The following is a 20,327-nucleotide window of genomic DNA, read 5'->3' on the forward strand; positions in this document are numbered from 1 at the left end:
GGAAGGAGATAGAACGGGATCTCCATGTGTGGTATCCAGCAGATGAGATGGATTTTCTTGTACAGAAGACATGGCAGAAACCATATCTAGTGACCTCCCATAAGATCTACAGCCATTTGGGGACCAGGAATGCTGGTGTAAGGCACTCTTGGCCTATTTGTAGGTCCATAGGTTAACATACTAGGCTTACTGCCCTTGTGGCTCATTTTAAGCTTAGCCAATTACCCCATGTGAGAATAAAACCCTTTACCTTGTCTGTAAGGTAAACACCTTAAACTTTATGCCAGCCTCCCAACCCTTTTGGTAGGGGTGGCAGCTGCCCTTAAAGGGGGTCCCCCCTAGAGTCCTGCAGTCTACCCCCAAAGTGATGGACTGCTTTGATAAGCCAGTTTCTCTGTCTAGCATATTATCCATTACAGGGCAAAAATTTTTCTCCCATATAGTCAGTTTACAGGGCTATTGACAGAGGTAATGTTCACTACTTTGAAAATGTTGTGGCATGGGAACTGGAGAACAAGGCTATGTTATTGGATGGCAAGTATTTCAGGTGTGTCTAACCTGTCCATGCTACTACTGTTACTGCTGTCAATGGAGTGGCAGGTATTGTCCTATGTAAGCACACATTGCTGAAACACTGCAATCTTTTAAAAACTGTAAGGTGTACTTCAGTGGACTAGAACTCTTCAATCTGCAGGCAGAAGCTAATCTGCAGTAGAAAAGACAGGGTACTTAACAATTGGAGTTAAGATCTTTGCTTCAGAGATGACCTTCCAGAGGAGGTGTCTCTTCTGGTTTAAGAAATTCCAGCGACATGATTTAAAAACAGAATTCTGATGGAGGTTTCAGAAAGTCACCTTGCCTCTGTATTCTTGAGTACATTTTCTATTATTCAGGATAGAACAAAATATTGCATGATAAACCACCAGTCACTAAGGAGCAGTAGCTACCATGCTGGAATTCTTTAAAGATGCACCAGTTGATTGTTATGCAGCAGCCTGTGCGCCTCTGCATACTTTTGCAGGACATTGGGTGGATGTCATAGTCTTCATAGCTATTGTCATAAATGGGCGTCTTGTTTTGATGCCACCTGAGAGGAGGGAACATTCATTCCACTGTCCTGCGGGTTGAAATGGACTGACTAGGTCATGCAAGATGCAAAATTTTTGTACTAAGCTTGTCAACAATTCTTCGGGAACCATGTCTGTCCACTTAAGCATTCTCCTCTTCCATTCTTGAGACTCTTAGCTGTGTAGAGACTGTGGAAGCATGTGATCAGGTAATTGGCTTTACTCTGCATGAATTATTTATCTTGGTAAAGATCCTACTTCCAATTCTTTTCTCTGTTACTAGATTTGCTATTTCTAGTACAGCTGGTTTAGACTTCGATTTCCATTTTCAGGTAAATTTTTTTTTTTTGGTAGACACTAGAATTAGTTTTTGTAGCATAGCTCAAAAAATTTTCTTAGTTAAATAAATTTGCTAACCCAGTATTTCTGATGAGCAGTCTGCAGGGCAATTTTCAAGACTGCCAACTCCTTACACTCCCAAAAGTAATCAAAATATACTTTATTTTGTAAATCCAGTTGAGCTCGAATGTGTTGTGCAGTTTTTAAAATTCCATTACAGTCACTAAAATGCTTACTCGTATTGAAGCTCTGTATTTGAAGTTGATAGTACAGATTTATAATTAACTTCTGCGTACTCCTAGGCTTTCTTCCATCCTTCAGCCATGGAAAATGCAGAGAGCAGTGACAAAGGAGGAAGTGATCAGTGCGATGCTCAACGCCGCAGTCAGAGAGATCGTCTAAATAGAGAAGAAGCATATTACCAGTTTGTGAACAGTCTAAGTGAAGAAGAATATCGGCTAATGAGAGATAATGATTTGCTTGGCACTCCAGGTATAGCACTTGCTTTTAATTGTTCCTCCAGTGATTAGTGTGCCCGTTTTAAATTATGTCCGCAAGTATTGGAGTTGTATTTTAGACTGCCAGATTTCTCTCATATATCCTTCTGACGTTCCCTTGAAACCTTTTATTATGCAAAGAGCATTATATAGTCTTGCTCAGGATAATGTTGCTCACTTACGTTTCTCTCAAAGATGGTGCAGTGTTCAGGGCCAAACTCTTTCATGCCTCAGAAAGTATCACACTTGGCTTTAAGAGCGCAGTTGTTTTCCCATTGTTTTACCCCAAGTAGACTGCTAAACAAATGTGAGGTAACCATTTGAAATGTTGGGGCTATGTTTGAGTCCATGTGTATGGAGTGTGAATTGCTGAAAAATGGACTTGATATAAAAAGTGTACACACTTCTATTAAAATGCCAGTTTTTTGTGATATAAAAAAATGTGACCACAGTAAATCATTTCAAAACTTTTCTCACCTTTAATGTGATCTATAACTTGTACAATTCATTGAAAAACAAATCTGTTGGGGGGAAAAATATAAAAAATGAAGTACAATAAGCTGGTTGCATAAGTGTGCACACCCTTTAATACTTTGTTGAAGCACCTTTTGATTTAATTACAGCATTCAGTCTTCTTGGGTAGGAGTCTGTCAACATGGCACATCTTGACTTGGCAATATTTGTCCACTCTTCCTTGCAAAAGCGCTCCAAATCTGTCAGATTGCGAGGGCATCTCTTGTGCATAGCCCTCTTCAGGTCACCCCACAGATTTTCTATTGGGTTAAAGGTCTGGGCTGTGGCTGGGCCATTCCAAATCTTTAATTTTCTTCTGGTGAAGCCATTCTTTTGTTGATTTGGATGTATGCTTGGGGTCATTGTCGTGCTGAAAGGTGAAATTTCTCTTCATCTTCAGCTTTTTAGCAGACACCTAAAGGTTTTGGGCCAAAAGTGACTGGTATTTGGAACTGTTCATAATTCCCTCCACCTTGACTAAAGCCCCAGTTCCAGCTGAAGAAAAGCACCCCCAAAGCATGACTCTGTTGCCACCATGCTTCACCATGGGGATGGTGTTCTTTTGGTGATGCAAAGTGTTGTTTTTGCGACAAATGTACCTTTTGGAATTGTGGTCAAAAAGTTCAACCTTGGTCTCATCAGACCATAACACATTTTCCCACATGCTTTTGGTAGACTTGATGTATTGCTTTGCAAGTTGTAGCTGGGCCTGTATGTCTTTGTAAGAAAAAGCCTCAGTCTTGCAACCCTACCCCATAGGTCAGACATATGTAGAATATGGGGAGATTGTTGTCGCATGTAGAACGTAACCAGTACTTGCCAGAAATTCCTGCAGCTGCTTCAGTGTTGCTGTAGGTCTCTTGGCCGCCTCCATGACCAGTTTTCCTCTTGTCTTTTCATCAGTTTTGGAGGGACGTCCAGTTATTTGTAATGTCACTGTTGTCCCATCTTTTCTCCACTTTTTGGTGACTGTCTTCACTGTGTTCCATGGAATGCTGTGGAAATTTTTTTGTATCCTTCTCCTGACAACCTTTCAACACTGAGATCCCTTGGATGCTTTGAAAGCTGTCTGCAAACCATGGCTTTTGCTGTAGCAGGCAACTGAGTAAATGTCAGGAAAATCCTACTAGGTCAGCCGAACTTTATTTGGGGTTAATCAGAATGTCTGTAATTGATGGCAGGTGTGTACCCAAGAAGACCGTTGAAGCCTTTTGCTTTAAATACAGCATTCAAAGTATTGTTTTAAGGGTGTGCACACTTGTGCAACCAGCTTATTGTATGTTTTTATTTTATATATTTTTTCCCGTAACTTGTTTTTCAACTGAATTATACAGGTTATAGGTCACATTAAAGGTGGGAAAAGTTTTGAAATTTATTTATTGTGGTCTCATTTTTTATGCCACAAAAATTGGTATTTTAACAGGTGTGTACACTTTTTATATCCACTGTATATGAAGTCTGAGATGGCCATTTCAGGGAATATTCCCTCTTCTCCAAAGTATGGTGATTTCATAGTTCGTGTACAAGATCGGGTGGTGGGGGGTGTGCCTCCATGCAAAAAAAAAAAAAAGTTTAAAGGAAAAGTACAGTGTTCGATATTCACTCTTTCCTACATTTTGTCTTCACATTTGCATTTCAGTAAGGAGCATAAATGGGAAGGATGCACATAGTTTATGTACTGTAGTGAAAAGACAGAGATAAGAATATTACTCATTGCTTTTGTGCTTGTGTTGCAGGGTAGTCCTAATATCTAAGCAGACTTAAGCATCTGACTGGCCTGGCTTGTATTTCCTTGTGGTATGTTTTTTATGGCATGTTACTATAAGGACCTGTTTTAGCCCATTATGCAGAGGGCAGCAGCTTCTGCTGCAGACTTTTATTTTATTTTTTTTTTTTTTTTAAGAAGAGTCAGCCCCAAGGGTATTTGTGAGGCAGCTATGTGACCATGGATTGTACAGTTTCCAAACACTACACACTGGATGTACTCCAGTACTAGTGTTGTCATTGCTGTCCTACAGGGTTTGAGTAACTGCTTTCAAATATATTCTTCTCGGTGACCCTGCTGTTAGTGAGCTACTTCAGTGCTTTGCTTCTCTGAGTTCTAAGGGGTTGTACGGTGGCAGTGGTCTGTATGATGACCACTGTATGTTCCCCCTAAGGGCTTGATCTTAGGGCATCAGGACACTAATGCAGTATGACTTCCATCCATCCCAGTTTAGGATTACCCTTTCTCCCCATCGGGGCATTTCTAGGCTTTACCTACCATCTGAGGAAGACCAATTGGGGATTTTGGGAGATCCCTGCACTGCAATATCTTGTCATACAGGGTGTGGACTGGCTAGGAAAGGACTTGGTTATTCTCCCTAGTTTTACAGGCAGATTTGTTTTACAGAATAAAAAAAAAAAAACAGGATGTGGCTGGTCGATGCCATATTCTGCCAAGCATTAAGCTGATGTTTTCAGTGTGAGGAAGATTTCCTATTCAAGAGGACCGGTGCTTTTATCCCCAAGCCGCTGATGCTTTAGTATGTTCACCCAGATGAACTGAGTGAAGTAATTTATAAGTCAAGGGCAGCCCACTCTTTGATCCCTTGTCTGACATAAATTTGGAGTGCAGTTATATTCTTTATGTACAAAATCACCAAAAATACAGCAGCTAGAGGTCCAGTCAACAGCGTAAAGAAATAAAAACGTAATAAATAAGTCACCATATACCGCTGTTGCTGTAGGCAATCTGCAAGTTCACACAAAGTAAAATGCACCTCCGTGTATCAAAAGTACTGTCCATACGCAAGAAAAAGTTAACAGAGGCAGAACGCCACAACGCACTGTCCCGTTTCAAAGTTGCTTCAGTATCTGTAGAGTTTGAGAAAGCCTAACGGCGAAAGCGCTTACTTGTTCTGTTAATAAAACTGATTTTTTACTCTTGGAATTACCGACTGCAATTTCCTATGTTGGAGCAGTATACTGGATTTATTTTGGCATTGTGTTCTCTAGGATTGACTTGTATTTCAGTTCCCTTTCAATACTGAAGCAACTTTGAAACGGGACAGTGCGTTGTGGCATTCTGCCTCTGTTAACTTTTTCTTGCGTATGGACAGTACTTTTGATACACGGAGGTGCATTTTACTTTGTGTGAACTTGCAGATTGCCTACAGCGACAGCGGTATATGATGACTTATTTATATTCTTTATGTAGTTTCACTGAATTTTGTTACTTTTATCTTGTGTACTTCACAGTATGATCCCTCTTTTGACACTAAATGATGTCCTTCTATTCTGCTGTTGCAGTATACTTTACATAAGTGAGAGAGCCTGCCAAGCAACCTGACATCGACCGGTATACAAAAGTCTTTAGTGCCTAGGGTGCGTGGTATGTTGCACATAGTCTGCTATTGGACATAGGGTATAAAAGTGACGTACACACGCACCATCCTCTGAACTTCTTTGCTGCCAGACAGAACGTGCTTCCCATATGTACGGTTTGACCGCCGAAGAAACTTCAGCTCAGATAAGTGCCCCATTGGCAATCCTTTTTCTTACTTTTGATAGTCTAAGTTTAATGTCATCTAAGAACGGCAAATGTGAATGTGGACATCAGATTCCAAATAAGGACAGCCATCAGCGGTTCTTTTTCTGTCATGGGCCTTCCCATGACCATAAGGCCTGCCTTATCTTCCAGTCGTTCATCCCAAAATCCTTACAAAGTAGGCTTAATTCACTTTTCGTACATCTAGAAAACGAGTGACTAAAGCTACTTGCCAAAAGAATGGAAGGTCCTTGGACCTCAGAAGCCAAGTTGATAGCGAAGTGGAAGGCCAAGAAACCCAGGAAGGAAGCCTCGGCTGCACTTCAGGGCCAGATGTCTCTCCCGAGATGTTTACCAGTTTGGCTATTCACTCCATGCTATCTTATGAACCCACGGGCCGAACCTGTAACGGAGGTCACCATGGACCACATCCTCTGAGATACTGCAGGCATCCACCTTGGACATTGAAGGAGAACCTTGACTCATTGTTTCTGATAGCCCCTGAGGGATTCCTCCCATCCTTGTTTGACAAGAGGTAGATGTTCTTAGTGTTTCACTGTTGCAGTCATCACACTTGGGTTATCTGCTTGCAGGTAGCCCTCAGTCAACCTGAATACCAGAGTCTTGGGATTTCTGCGTCTGATGCTGTTGCCTCTTCCATGACGTTAGGGGTATAAAACATGCAGCCAACGCTATGACATCAACTTTTCTTCCCACGTGGGAGCCCGAAGCAGAAGCAGTTCACAAGTGCCGGTCGCTACCTGAAATTTTCGATCTGAAGTAGTTAACTTCATTTGTCCATCAACCTATGTGTTATCTGATCCATATCGGATCCGAGCCGGCTGCTTCCAACAGCTAAGGTCCAAGCTCCTCCCCCTTACCCATAATCCCCTGCTATCCCTTCCTGACCCCAGATCTAGTTTGCCACGGTTCTCTCAGCAGCTTGATCGAGCTTCCAGGCGTGGTAGTTGCTGGATTTGTGAGAAAATCTTCCTTTTTTCCTAGTTTAAACAAATTTTTGTGTGTGTGTGTTAGCATAGTTCCCCAGTAGCATTAACGTTTTTCTTTATCTGGTGTTTAGTTATTCTTTTTAGTGTTATTCCCTCCCCCTCGTGTACGTGTTAGGGTGTGTGGTTTTGGGGCCTAGCGAGTTCATAGGTTCATAGGTTCATACTAGGCTATCTGCCAACTATGCCCATTATTTTGCTGTGCCTCATCTCCCATCCATTGGTCAAGATTTCTCTTAAACAAAGCCAGCGAGGTGCTTTGCCTCACATATATTTTGTTCAGTCTTTGGGTAATGTGGCTCTGATGGATCTAGATTTTTTGAGGTGAAGCATGTACATCAAGTCAGGGTTTGATAATGCCTTGTATGTCAGGCACAGGTCACCCCTGAGCACTGAATAGAGTTGGAGTTCTTTCAGTCTGGCAGCATAGGTCAGATTTTGAGACCCATAATCCTCTTGGTGAGGAACTTTGTGGCCTCTCCAGCTGCTGCAAGTGTCGGGTCAGATACATTCAATGGGGCATTGTACTCAATCGTTGGTCGGATGAGTGATGAAAATAGAGACTATGACCTCTCTTGATCTAGATGTGAATCCCTTCATGATAAGGTGGGCAATGTAGAAGGTCTTCCTAACTATTTTTGCAACATGGGTGTCGAATGACAGACTGCTGTCAACCTGGGTCCCCAGGTCCCTAATAACCTCTTCTGTGCTCAGTGGATTTCCACCTATATGGTAGCTTATGACTATGCATTTTTGGCATTTAACTTGTGGCTCTGGCACCAGTTATCCGTATCTGTGAGACCCTTCTGAAGGATATCTGTGTCAGATGTGTTTTCACCAGTTTGCAGTCATCTGCAAACTTTGTCAGCCATAACCCTCCCGTGTTTGCTTGTACTTCGGAAAAGTAGATGCCAAACAAGAGTGGGCCCAGGACTGAGCCCTGTGGGACACCACTTGAGACAGGCTTAGAGTCAGACATGGCACCGGCAACTCTGACCCTTTGTAGGTATGGCGGAGGCACCCAAAACATTCTTTTCAAAGTGTACAGAGTGTGGCCATAAGCTGTCCCCAGCAGATGGCCACACTCGGTGCATTTTATGCCTTGGGGTTGAACATCTTTTCACCGGCTGCACAATTTGCGCAGCGTTCAACCCCAGGGCCCTCAAGGACCGGAGGTCGAAGCTGATTCTAGCAGGACTTCTGCCCCCGGACTCTGCTTCGTCCTCCGGTCCCTCCATGGCACCTGCCACAGCAGCGCCACCTGCTATACCCCTTCCCCTGGCCGGGACTCAACCTCCCACCTTGGGCCAGGAAGAGAGGGAAGCCAGAAAGGAGAAACGCCGCGAAAAGCACCACAAGCGGCGGGCCAAAGCTTCTGCATCAGCCCCGCCAACCAAACGTGTTTCTCCTCCTAGGGCCTCAGTCTTCTCCTTCCCGGCTCCAATCTCCCTGCTTTTCACTGGGGCCGGAGGAGGAGACCCGGTCGCCTTCGAGGTCATCGAGGTGGCACTCCCGGCCTGCCTCTGTGGCCTCATCAAGGTCTACCCGCAGTATGTCTGATACAGACTTGGACCGGATGATGTGTAGGTTTCTCCAGGCCCAGCTGCAGATGGGAGTGCTCCTGCCCCCCCCCCTCCGGGGGGGAGCTCGACCCCTTTTTCACCCCAGTTGCTCCTTCTCTGACCCACTACCGGGGTTCGGAGCCTTCGGAGCTGGGTAGCGTCGGAGCCGGGGGACTGTTGGCGCCGATTGTATCGGGTACTTCGGCGCCGATGGCACCTTCGAGTCTGGTCCATTTTCTTCGGATCAGAGCTCTCTGAGCAGAGAGCTGAGCTTCGGATCTGGAGGTGTCAGTATGACTTCGGCTCCGTCTCGGTTGGAGCATACTGGCCCTTCGGATCCGACCGCGTCTGTGCCAGCTCCGATCTGCACGTCGGATCCAAGCGAGGGTCTGCTCTCGGATCCTAGGGAGAGCAGCTCTCCTTTTGGCATTCGATGTGGAGAGGGTTTTGTCTAGGGATTCCAAGCCCCCTGGTTCAGCTATGGCTCCGCCCTGCACTCCCTGTCAGATGGGTCCGCCTTCCATCACCCGGCCCCATTGGCAGCCTGCTCAGACGTCCCAGATAGTTCCCTTGTTGGAACAGGATGTAGTTGGTGAGGCCTCTTCGAACAGCCCCCCCCCCCCAAGGAGGTCCCTCACAAACGCAAGTGCAAGAGGAGGCACTTGGACTCCCCTGAGTCCTTGACAGAGGACACAGATTTGGAGGAAGGGGAAGGTTCCCCAAGGTCATCCCCTGAAGACGTCTCCTTCAGCGACATCATGGAGATGCTTCGGTTTAGAGTGGGGTGGTCTGCCCCAAAACCTTCCTCTGAAGAGTGTGTGTTTCTGGAGGCGTTTGAAGCAGGCCCGTCTACCTCTTGGGTGTCCCCTCCCGCCGATCCCCTGGTAGACCTGATTACTACCAGGGCATGGAAGGAACCAGACACTGTGGAGCCCATTCCAAAGAGGCCGGACAAAATTCTCAGCCCCCCTTCGGACAGGTCATTTTGGAGCAAGGGAGCCCCAGTAGATGCCATGTTGCTGGCGGCCGCCACCAAAAGGGAACTGGCCCAGGAGAGTTCCTCGGTCCATCCTCCAGACAAGGAGTCTCAGACGATGGACCGTCTGGGGAAGCGGGTGTTTGCTTCAGCCACCTTTTCTGTAAGGTTGCTGAACTATATGGCACGTGTGATACGGCTCCAGTGAGATCTTAACAAAGAATACGCTGGGTCGCCCCCAGAGTCCATGTCGGTGGAGGACAAAGTGTACTCTACCCGAATGGCCACTCTTAAATCTATCTCCAATACCTCTATGCGGCTACTATCCCATGCCACGGAAGGAGCCGCTAGAGCTAGCAGAGCGGGCATCGTCCTACAGCAACAGGCGTGGCTCCGTCATTGTGATTTCGCAGAACCCTTTAAGGCGTCGTTCACAAATGCCCCATTTGATGGTTCTGCCCTTTTTGGCAAGACGGTACCGACACACTGGTCCAGAGGGAAAAAGACAGGAAGACGTAGTCTGCTTCTCTGCTCCCCAGAGGTCCTTCTCCAGGAACCAAAAGGGACAGAAGAAGATGTGGTTCTGGAAGTCTCAACAATCTCGTTTCGCTCCAGACCCCTCGTCCTTCAGAGGCAGAGGAGGACGGGGTGGACGCCGCCCTAGAGGCAGAGGGGGCCTGAAGAACTTTGGGTCCAGAGAACCTTTCTCTGATCGGCCCATGCAGCAACCCTGAGGGGTTACCTGACTGCTCCACTCTGGCGACAGTCGGGGGGTGTTTCTCGAGGCACCTGGCAGCTTGGGAGTCCATTACAACAGATCGCTGGGTGCTTCAGATCATATCCAGAGGCTAAAAGATCCCTTTTCTCAATCCCCCTCTCAGTCCCCGAAGCCTCCACGATGTCCCACCCACTCAAAGGTAGGCGGCAGCCGAGGAAATACTCCAGCTGCTAGAAAGAGCAATCCAGCACGTCCTCCCAGACCAGTGCGGATCAGGCTTTTACTCCAGGTTCTTCTTGGTGCCAAAAAAGACGGGGGACCTAAGACCAATCCTCGACCTGTCCTTCCTGAACCTGTCCGTAGCCAAAGAAAAGTTCCGGATAGTCACTCTTCAATCCATTCTCCCCCTTCTGCAGGACAATGACCGGATGTGCTCCATAGACCTCAAGGATGCGTACTACCACATTTTGATGGACAGACGATCCAGGTGGTTTCTCCTCTTCCTGCTGGGAGCCAGCCATTGCCAATTCAGGGTCCTTCCCTTTGGTCTCACCACAGCCCCCAGGGTGTTCACCAAAGTGTTAACCGTTGTAGCTGCCCACCTGAGACTCCAGGGAATTCAGGTCTTTCCGTACCTGGACGACTGGCTCCTGACCGCCCCCACCAGGCATCTACTTTGCACTGCCAGGGATTATTTTCTCCATCTAGCTCCCAGCTGGGGATCACGATCAACATCGGAAAATCTTCCCTTCTGCCAACTCAAATTCTAGATTTCATCGGAGCCAGATTGAACACCAACCAGCTTCTAGCCTTCTTGACTCTGGACTGGCTACAAACTCTGAAACTCCATGTACTGGCCCTTCTACAATCCCCCTGCGGAATTGGTCCTGAGGGCTCTAGGCTCGGTGGCGGCAACAGTCAACCTACTACCCATGGCGCGCTTAAACATGAGAGTTCTTCAATGGACCTTACAAGTCCAGTGGTCCTTGCTGCTACATCCCCTGAGCTTTCCCGTTCCTCTCAGCAGGGTGTGCAAGAAAGCCCTCTTATGGTGGCTCCAGTCTCCAGACCTCCAGAAGGGGCGCCCCTTCTCTGTGTCCCCTCCTCTAGCCACGGTGACCACGGATGCCTCTCGCCTTGGGTGGGGGGGGCACTGCTTGGGCAGGACCGTCCAAGGCACGTGGAACCATTCGGAGACCTCATTGCATATCAGTGTCCTAGAGATGACAGCGGTGCTTTTGGCGTTGCAAGCACTTCAAAGCCTTCTTCCTTGGGGACAATTGCGGTCCAGACAGACAACATGTCTGTTGTCTGGTATATCAACAAACAAGGGGGAACCAGGTCCTATCCACTTTGTCGGGAGGCCACGAGAGTGTGGGAATGGGCTATGTCCACCAACTGCTTTCTCATAGCGACACACATTCCAGGACGGTCCAACATTTTGGCAGACAGACCGAGTCTATCCATCCGGTCATCGTACGAGTGGTCTCTGAATCCGAAAGTAGCGAAGCAAATCATCTCCAAATGGAGTGAACCTCGTTGCGATCTTTTCACCTCTCCTTGGAATGCAAAGTGCAGCGACTACTTCGCTCTAATTCCCCCACCCGGGGAATCCCCCAGAGACGCTCTGGTGCATGTTTGGCCACCCGGTCTACTTTATGCTTACCCTCCTCTGCCCCTGATGCTAAAATGTTTACAGAAAGCCAGACGGTTGGGGAGCAGAATAATTCTCATTGCCCCATTCTGGCCTTGTCAAGCTTGGTTCCCTTATCTATGGTCTCATCTAGTGAATCCCCCATGGATTCTAGATCCCATTCCGGATCTGATCTCCCACCCATCAGGCCTGTCAACCCCGAATCTGGACGACCTCAAGCTCACAGCTTGGTTGATCCAGTTCCAGTGATAGCTAGGACTCCCGGTATCTCGTCCCCTGTCAAGGCTATTCTAATAGCCGCTCACAAGCCATCTACTAGTAGAATCTATAATAGTAAATGGAAGCGTTTCTCTATTTGGGCGGAGCATCGTAACTTAGATCCCTTTACATCTCCGTTGCTAGCAGTACTAGATTTTCTGTCAGGGTTATTCGACCAAGGTGCTAGCTCTTCTACGGTCAAAGTCCAGTTGGCTGCAATCTCTCATCATGTTGGCAGTGATCTCAGCCCTTTGACTTTGTCCAAATTATGTAAGACCTTCCTAAAAGGCACTTTCCTATCAAGACCTCCGGTAAAAGATGCAGTCCCTCCTTGGGATTTAATTCTCGTACTTCAGTCTCTAACAGCTCCTCCCTTTTAGCCTGCAACTTCGGTGGATCTGAAATACTTGTTTTGGAAGACTGCCTTTCTTGTTGCCATAACTTCGGCCAGAAGGGTCTCTGAGCTTCAAGCCTTTTGCGCCAAGCCACCATATTTGATTTTCCACAAAGATGGTCTCACTCAGGACCAACCCCTCCTTTCTGCCCAAAATTGCATCCGAGTCTAATATCAACCAATCTATTCATTTACCAGTCTTCTTCCCAAATTATCAGAACAAAGGTGAATACAAGTTGCACTCTCTAGATGTACATAGGCAACTAAGATTCTATTTGCACAGGACAGCTGATCACAGGAAATCAGACCAGCTTTTTGTATCCTTTGCTAAGTCCTCTTTGGGAAAACCTGTATCAAGTCACATTATCCAGATGGATTTCCCAATGTATTCTTTTGGCATATGGGAGTTCGGGCCGGCCTGCACCTCAAGGAGTTCATGCCCATTCTACTCTATCGATTTCTACCTCTGCGGCTTTTCGATCTAGGGTGTCGTTGGATGACATTTGTTCAGCAACCACTTGAGCTTCATCTCATACATTTATAAATCATTACAAGTTGGATATTGTTTCCAGAGGGAGAGCATCATTTGGCTCTGCAGTGCTCCGGAACATCCTTCATGAGGATCTCCCAAGAATCAGGTAGCTGGGGACTCTGTCCCATAGGTTGATGGACAAATGAAGTTAACTACTTCATATTTAGAAGTTATGTACTTACCATAACGTTCCATCTGAGTATGTAAACTTCATTTGTCAGCAACCGTGACTCCATCCATCCCCCTAACCTATATGGATGTTCGAAGGACTCCTGCTGTCATGGCGGATTGTTTCCAGGTTAGAGTAGGGAGGTGGTTCTTGGTATCGTATGGTTTATGGATAAGCAAACTTGATCTGAGGTCAGGAAGGGATAGCAGGGGATTATGGGTAAGGGGGAGGAGCTTGGAGCTCGGATCTTAGCTGTTGGAAGCTGCCGGCTCGGATCCGATATGGATCCGATAACCCATAGGTTGCTGACAAATGAAGTTTACCTACTCAGATGGAACGTTATGGTAAGTACATAACTTCTAATTGTTTGAGTTTCATACCCGAAGTCTTTTAAAGCTAAGTACCCTGTTGGGGATCCTTTTTTTCTTGCTTTAACCGATGTCAGAAAAGGTTAATTGTCTTGCCTGTGGAAAGCAAATACCTCAGAGATTTTTATTCTTACTGCGTCATCTGTTTAGGCCCAGACCACGACGTTTCTCGCTGTCGGTTTTGTGACTTGTTCAACACCTAAACTAGTCATTATCTGGCTTTTTTTGTTGCTAAATTCTTTCGCTCTCGTTCTCCATATTCTGAAATGGCTTCGATAAGCCATCCTACTTCAGATTTTCCAAAAAAAATGTAAGGATAAAGAGAGACCGCATAGGTCCAAAACTGCCGACGCTTCCGTTAAGCTAGTTGCCAGTTCGCCAGTACTCAGTGAGGCGCCTTTGCAGCCCCTGATGCACGCTTCTACAGATTCGCAGGCCTCTACTTAGACCCGTTCGGAGTCCGGTATGCCGCGAGATGCTTCTTCGATTATGGAACCTGCTGATGTCCCTACCTTGGATGGGTCCGGAGCTGCTGTGCAGGCACTGGCTTCGGAGGGTGTATTCAGACCTTCCGATGTTTGTATTAAACAGACTACTTCGTTTCTGACTAGAACTACTGAGTTTCTCAGGCCCAGAGTTCACACTATGCCTAGGAAACAGACGACCAAAGCGCATTCTCAAGCTCCCATGTCACAGAAACAAATGCTTAGAATGGCTGAAGACCTTATTACTGTAATTAGGGGAAGCCAGCCTTCCCCCCTCTAAAAGACAAATAATTGATTTCCCTTCTGATTCTACAGACCTTGAGTCCGATGCCTCTGACCCCTCTGTTTACCAGGACATACCCTTATCTACCTATGAGGATTCAGGTGCAGAGGATTCCATTCCCTCTGCCTCCCCTCCAGAGGACTTTCCTTTCGGTGAAACCTTGCATACCCTAAGAGAGCATTTCTGCTGGGAATGCCAAGACTACCCACAGTCCAAGAAGAGACTCTGAGAATTTTTAGACTTGCCTCAGTACAGGCCTCTAGCTATACCCCTGTCCTGGATATTGTAGATGATGTCTTTATGGAATCCAATCTTACCCCTGATACTTTACCACCAGCTCCTAGAAAGCCTGACAGGTACTACAGAGTGCTTGACTCTCTCAAATTTCTCTCTAAAAATCCCATTGCGGATCCAGAGACCTTTTCCCAGGGACCTAAAGGTATTAAGACTACTACAGCCAAAAACCCTACCCCTTCAGACAGGGATTCTAGGGCTTTAGACAGATTGGGTAAGAAGGTATATACCTCTGCAACTCTTGCCATTAGGGCTTTAAATTGCCAGCTTCGCATGTTGAAGTACCACCAGCATATTATGGAACTAGTTAAACAAGAAATGTTGTTGATCCCTGACTGTGCAGAAAGTAAAGATTTACAAGAGTTAATGAATATAAACATACATGGTTTTTATGCCTTAGAAGCATCTTGCAGGGCTGCTGTCACTGGGTCTGTTCAGCGAAGACATGCTTGGGTGAAGGAACAAATCTTGCCAGACCATTTCAAATCAAAATTTCTAGATGCTCCAGTAAACCAAGAATGTTTGGCACAAAAGCAGAAGTTCTTGAAAAGATGGAGGAAAAAGCTAAATCTATGCAAACTGTTAAAGATTTCTTACAGGTACAGCCACCTAGATTCAGTAGGCATTGGTCTTCTAAAAAGTGGTCCTTTCCAGTCCCTCCCTGACCTCCTCAGTCCAAACACAGGGGCAACGGACCACAAAGACTACAGTCTCAGGGTATGCACAGATCTAAACAATGTGCTCCACCTCAAAAACAGGGAGTGGTAAGCCACCTCCATGTGGAAAAAGTTCACAGTGACTTGTCTTTCATCCTTCCTAGCCATGCCCAAGTACTTGCATCCCTAGGAGGAAAACTCACCCTGCATGCAAAAAAAACTAGGAGTAGATTACCTAGGACCGCTGGGTCTTAAACAGTGAATCCCAGGGATACAGATTCTACTCCAAGCGGGTTGCCAGACCTTCCTCCAAACTAGTGGGCAGAGGCCCAAAAGCAAGTACTTTCTCTCCTCAGTGTCGGGGCTATTTAACCTGTTTCAGCAGAGCAAAAGGGACAGGGTTTCTACTCCAGACTGTTCCTGGTCCCCAGAAAAGAGAACTCTTGGTGTTCTGTCCTGGATCTGTCAATTCTTAACACCTTCCTGGTGGTACCAAAACTTAAAATGCTTACACTACAGCAGCTGCTTCCTATGTTAGCCAAGGACTCCTGGCTGGTCACCCTAGACTTAAAAGAAACTTTTCTGCACATCCCCATAAGGGAATCTTGCAGGAAATATCTACATTTCAGGGCAGGCTGTATGCACTATCAGTTCTCTGCACTTCCCTTTGGCTTATCTACTGCGCCCAGCGTATTCACAAAGTGCCTGGCTCCAGCCATTGCGTACTGCAGGCAGAGAAATATTCAGATTTACTCATACTTGGACAATTGCCTGATTCAGGCGGACAGTCCGGAATTGCTACTTCAGCACTTGACATTTGTAAAGACTCCTAACTTCTCTAGGGTATGCCATCAACTAAAAGAAATCACATCTGGTACCCAGCCAAAAGATTGTATTCTTGGGAGCAAGCTTGAACATGACTTCCCAGATGACCTTCCTCACTCCAGAAAAGTGGGTTTATTTGACAAATTACTTCAAACTACTGGCCACCAAAACCCAGCTATCTGCAAGAAAAGTACTGCAAGCCCTAGGGTTCATGGCCTCATGCATTCTCCTAATTCCATGTGCAAGACTGCATAAGAGGAAACTTCATTGGTACGTAAAAAGTCTCCGGTGTCAACATTCTCAGGACCTGGAAACAGTGATCCCTATCATTCCTTGCGTAAAAACAGAGTTCCTTTGGTGGGCAGAGGCTTGCAACCATAACAAGGGACTCCCTTTCACTCAGCCCCTTGCCTGCCAAACCCTGACAACAGACTCATCAGACTATACAAGGGAGGGCTCACGTGGTAGGCAAATGCATTCAAGGCAAATGGAGCCCAGGACAAATTCACCTGCATGTCAATCAGAAAGAAATGTTAGATGTACAGAATGTACTGACAGCCTTCAAATACCATATCCTTCCAGGACAACTCTTGATAAAGACAGACAACACCACAGATTTTCTTCGTGTTTCACTGTTGCAGTCATACATTTGGGTTACCTGCTTGCAGTAGCCCTCAGTTGGCCTGATTAACCAAGTCTTGGGTCCTACGTCGGTTGCTGTCTCCTCCTGTGATGTCCGGTCGTCAGGGATATAAAACATGCAGCCGACGTCGTTACATCAGTCTTTCTTGCCGTACTGTGCCCGAAGTAGAAGCACTTCGCAAGTACCGGTCGGCCGACTCCTGAAATTTTCGTTTTCGAGTTTCAGTACCGAAGTCTTCAACTAAAAGCTAAGTACCCAGTTGGGGAAACTATTTCTTGCTCTAAACTGATGTCAGTAAAAGTAAATGCATTTCTTGTGGAAAGCAAATACCTCAAAGATTTTCATTCGTACTGTATTCCTTGCCTGGGCCCTGACCACAACGTATCTCGCTGTCTGTTTTGTGCCTTATTTAAACCACGAACTATCCGTCTGTATATTTGCGCTTCTAAATATTTTGGTGCTCTGTTCAATTATCCTGATATGTCTTCGGTAAGCCATCCGACTACCAACATTACAAAAAAACACAAAGATAAATACAGGCCGCCTAGTTCGCTGGTACTCAGTGAGGCGCTTTCGCAGCCCCCGATACCCACTACTTCAGATTTGCAGACCTCTACTGAGACCCATTCGGAGTCCGGTATACCACGAGATGCTTCAGCTGTAGAACCTGCGGATGGGTCCAGAGCCGCTGTGCAGGCACCGGCTTCTGAGGGTGTATTCAGGCCCTACTGAATTAAACAGACGCCAGCTACTTCTTCAAGGCCTAAAACTCGAACCATGCCTAGAAAACTGGCGCCCAGACCGCATGGTTAGGCCTCTATGCCTAAAAAACAAATCAGAATGGCTGAAGACCTTAATACTTTAATCAGGGGAAGCCAACCTTCCCCCTCTAAGAGACATAGGACTGAGTTTGCTTATGATACTTCTATCCAGGATTCTGAAATTTCTGTTTCCTCTGATGACCAGGATTTACTCTTGTCTACCTATGTGGATTCTGATGCTGAGGACTCTATTCCCTCTACTTCCTCCCCAGAGGATTTCTCTTTTGATGAAACCTTGCATACTGTCAGGGAGCATTTTCATTGGGAAAGTCGGGATTTCTCTGATTCTAAAAAGAGGAAAGGATTAGCTATACCTCCTGTACTGGACATTGTTGATTATGCCTTTTGGGAATCTAGCATGGCCCCAGACTCTTTACCTCCTGCTTACAGAAAACCTGATGGATATTGCAGGGTTCCTGACTCTCTCAAGTTCCTTTTCAAAAATCCTACTGCGGATCCTGAAACAGTTTCACAGGGACCCAAGGGCATTAAAGCTACTACTGCCAAAAATCCTACCCCCTCTGATAGAGACTCCAGGGCGCTGGATAGATTGGGTAAGAAGGTGTACACTTCTGCAACTTTGGCCGTTAGGGCCTTGAATTGCCAGTTTCATATGTTAAAAGTATCAGCAGCATATTATTGGATTGCTTAAACAGAAAATGATGATTCCTGATTGTGCTGGGAATAAGGATTTACAGGATTTAATGTATTATGCTGAACAAGTTGTAAACGTACATTGCAATGTGGTTTTGATTCACTAGAAGCATCTTGCAGGGCTGCGGCAGTTTGGTCTGTATTTAGAAGGCATGCTTGGCTTAAAGAGCAATCCTTGCCAAATCATGTTGAAGTGAAATTACTGGATGTTCCCTGAAATCAGGACCGCCTGTTTGGCAACAAGGCAGAAGTTCGTAAAAAGATGGAGGAAGAAGCTAAATCTATGCAAACTGTTAGATTTTTTTACAAGTACAACCTCCCAATATTTAGTAGGCATTGGCCTTCTAAGAATTGGTCCTTTCCAGCCTCTTCAGACCTTCTCACTCCAAACTCAGATCCAGCAGAACACCCAGGCTTCAGTCCCAGGGGACACGCAAGACTAAGCATTGGGGGGCCTCCACTTCCAAATCTTGGAGTAATAAAACTCCCTCCTATGGTATACTGTCTGACGACTTTTTAAAACTTCCAAGCACTTCTCAACTGACTGCCCCCTTGGAGGGAAAGATTGTACTTCATGCAAAGAGCTGGGGACTCATTACCCAGGGTTTTAAATAGTGTCCCAAGGATACAGATTTCACTTCCACATGTTACCAACTCCAAACAGTTGGCCAGATCTACCTCCAAATTAATGGGCAGTGGCCCAAAAGCAAGTACTCTTTCTCTTAAGCATAGGGGCTATTCGGTTGGTACCAGAAGAGGAAAAGGGACAAGGTTTCTGCTCAAGTTTTTCCTGGTACCCGGAAAAGACAATTTATGGCGTCCTATCTTGGACTGGTCTACTCTAAACACCTTTTTGGTGATTCCAAAATTCAAGATGCTGACTTTCCACCAGTTGCTTCCTGTGCAAAGCAAAGATGCCTGGTTGGCAACACTAGTTTTAAAGGAAGCATACCTGCACATCCCAATCAGGTAATCTTGCAGAAGATACCTACGCTTCAAATTAGGCTACACACGCGATCAGTTCTCTGCACTGCTCTTTGGCTTATCTACTGCCTCCAGGGTATTCACATGGTGCCTAGCTCCAGTCATTGCATTTTGCAGGCAAAGAAATATTCAGATATACCCATACCTGGGTGATTGTCTAATTCAGGCAGAAAACCAGGACATACTTTTGAATCCTCTGGCTTTTATAGAAAGGGTGCTAACTTGTCTGGGATACTACACCATAAATGAAAAGAAATCACACCTGGTACCCTGTCAACAAATTATATTCCTGGGAGCAAGCTTGAATACAACTTCACAGATGGCTTTCCTCACGTCAGAGAAACAAATTCACTTGACAACCTACTTCAAACAATTGGCCACAAATACCCTGCTATCTGCAAGACAAATACTACAAGCATTGGGGTTCATGGCCTCCTGCATTCTTCTAATTCCATATGCAAGACTGCATATGAGGAAACTACAGTGGTATCTAAAAAGCCTATGGTGTCAACATTCTCGGGGTCTAGAAGCAATGATTCCTATCATTCTTTGCCTACGCCTAGAGTTCCTTTGGTGGGCCGAGGCCTGCCACCAATACAAGGGACTACCATTCACACTACCCCCTGCTGCCCAAACCCTAACAGCAGACGCATCAAACTATGCATGGGGGGGGGGGCGCACCTGGCAGGGAAGTTCATTCAGGGCAAATAGAACCGAATTCAAATGCACCTTCACATCAGTCATAAAGAAAGGTTAGCTGTACAGAATGCTCTGACAGCCTTCAAGGACCACATTCTTCCAGGACAATTAATGGTAAGAACAAATAACACCACTGTTATGTGGTACATATATAAGCAGCGGGGTACGCATTCTTACCCCCTCTGCAGACTAGTCACGGCATTGTGGAACACCGCCTTGAGCTACCAAGTGCATCTACAAGCTCAGTTCCTGCCAGGAAAACTAGACCCTGGCAGACGGACTAAGCAGAAACCTCATGGACCCACACGAGTGGAAACTGAAACCAAGGATTTTCAACATGTTGACAAGCAAATGTGGGGAGCCCAGATATAGACCTGTTTGCCTCCCCCCAGAACTATCA

At 46.0% G+C, this 20,327-nt stretch overlaps 1 protein-coding gene across 1 annotated transcript in view; it reads left to right on the forward strand.

Annotated features, from left to right (window-relative positions):
• Nucleotides 1-1,708: 1,708 nt before the first annotated feature.
• The window catches only part of RLIM (ring finger protein, LIM domain interacting), a gene marked incomplete at its 5' end in the record, with an annotated part of 275,393 nt that continues 256,774 nt past the window's right edge, over nucleotides 1,709-20,327 (forward strand). The window contains 1 exon segment of the mRNA XM_044057670.1: nucleotides 1,709-1,898. Within this exon segment, the coding sequence (XP_043913605.1) occupies nucleotides 1,730-1,898 (169 nt within the window).

Source organism: Protopterus annectens, chromosome 15.part0, assembly GCF_019279795.1.
Source record: "Protopterus annectens isolate FY-2018-M chromosome 15.part0, PAN1.0, whole genome shotgun sequence".
In the NCBI taxonomy this organism is placed as follows: Eukaryota; Metazoa; Chordata; order Ceratodontiformes; family Protopteridae; genus Protopterus; species Protopterus annectens.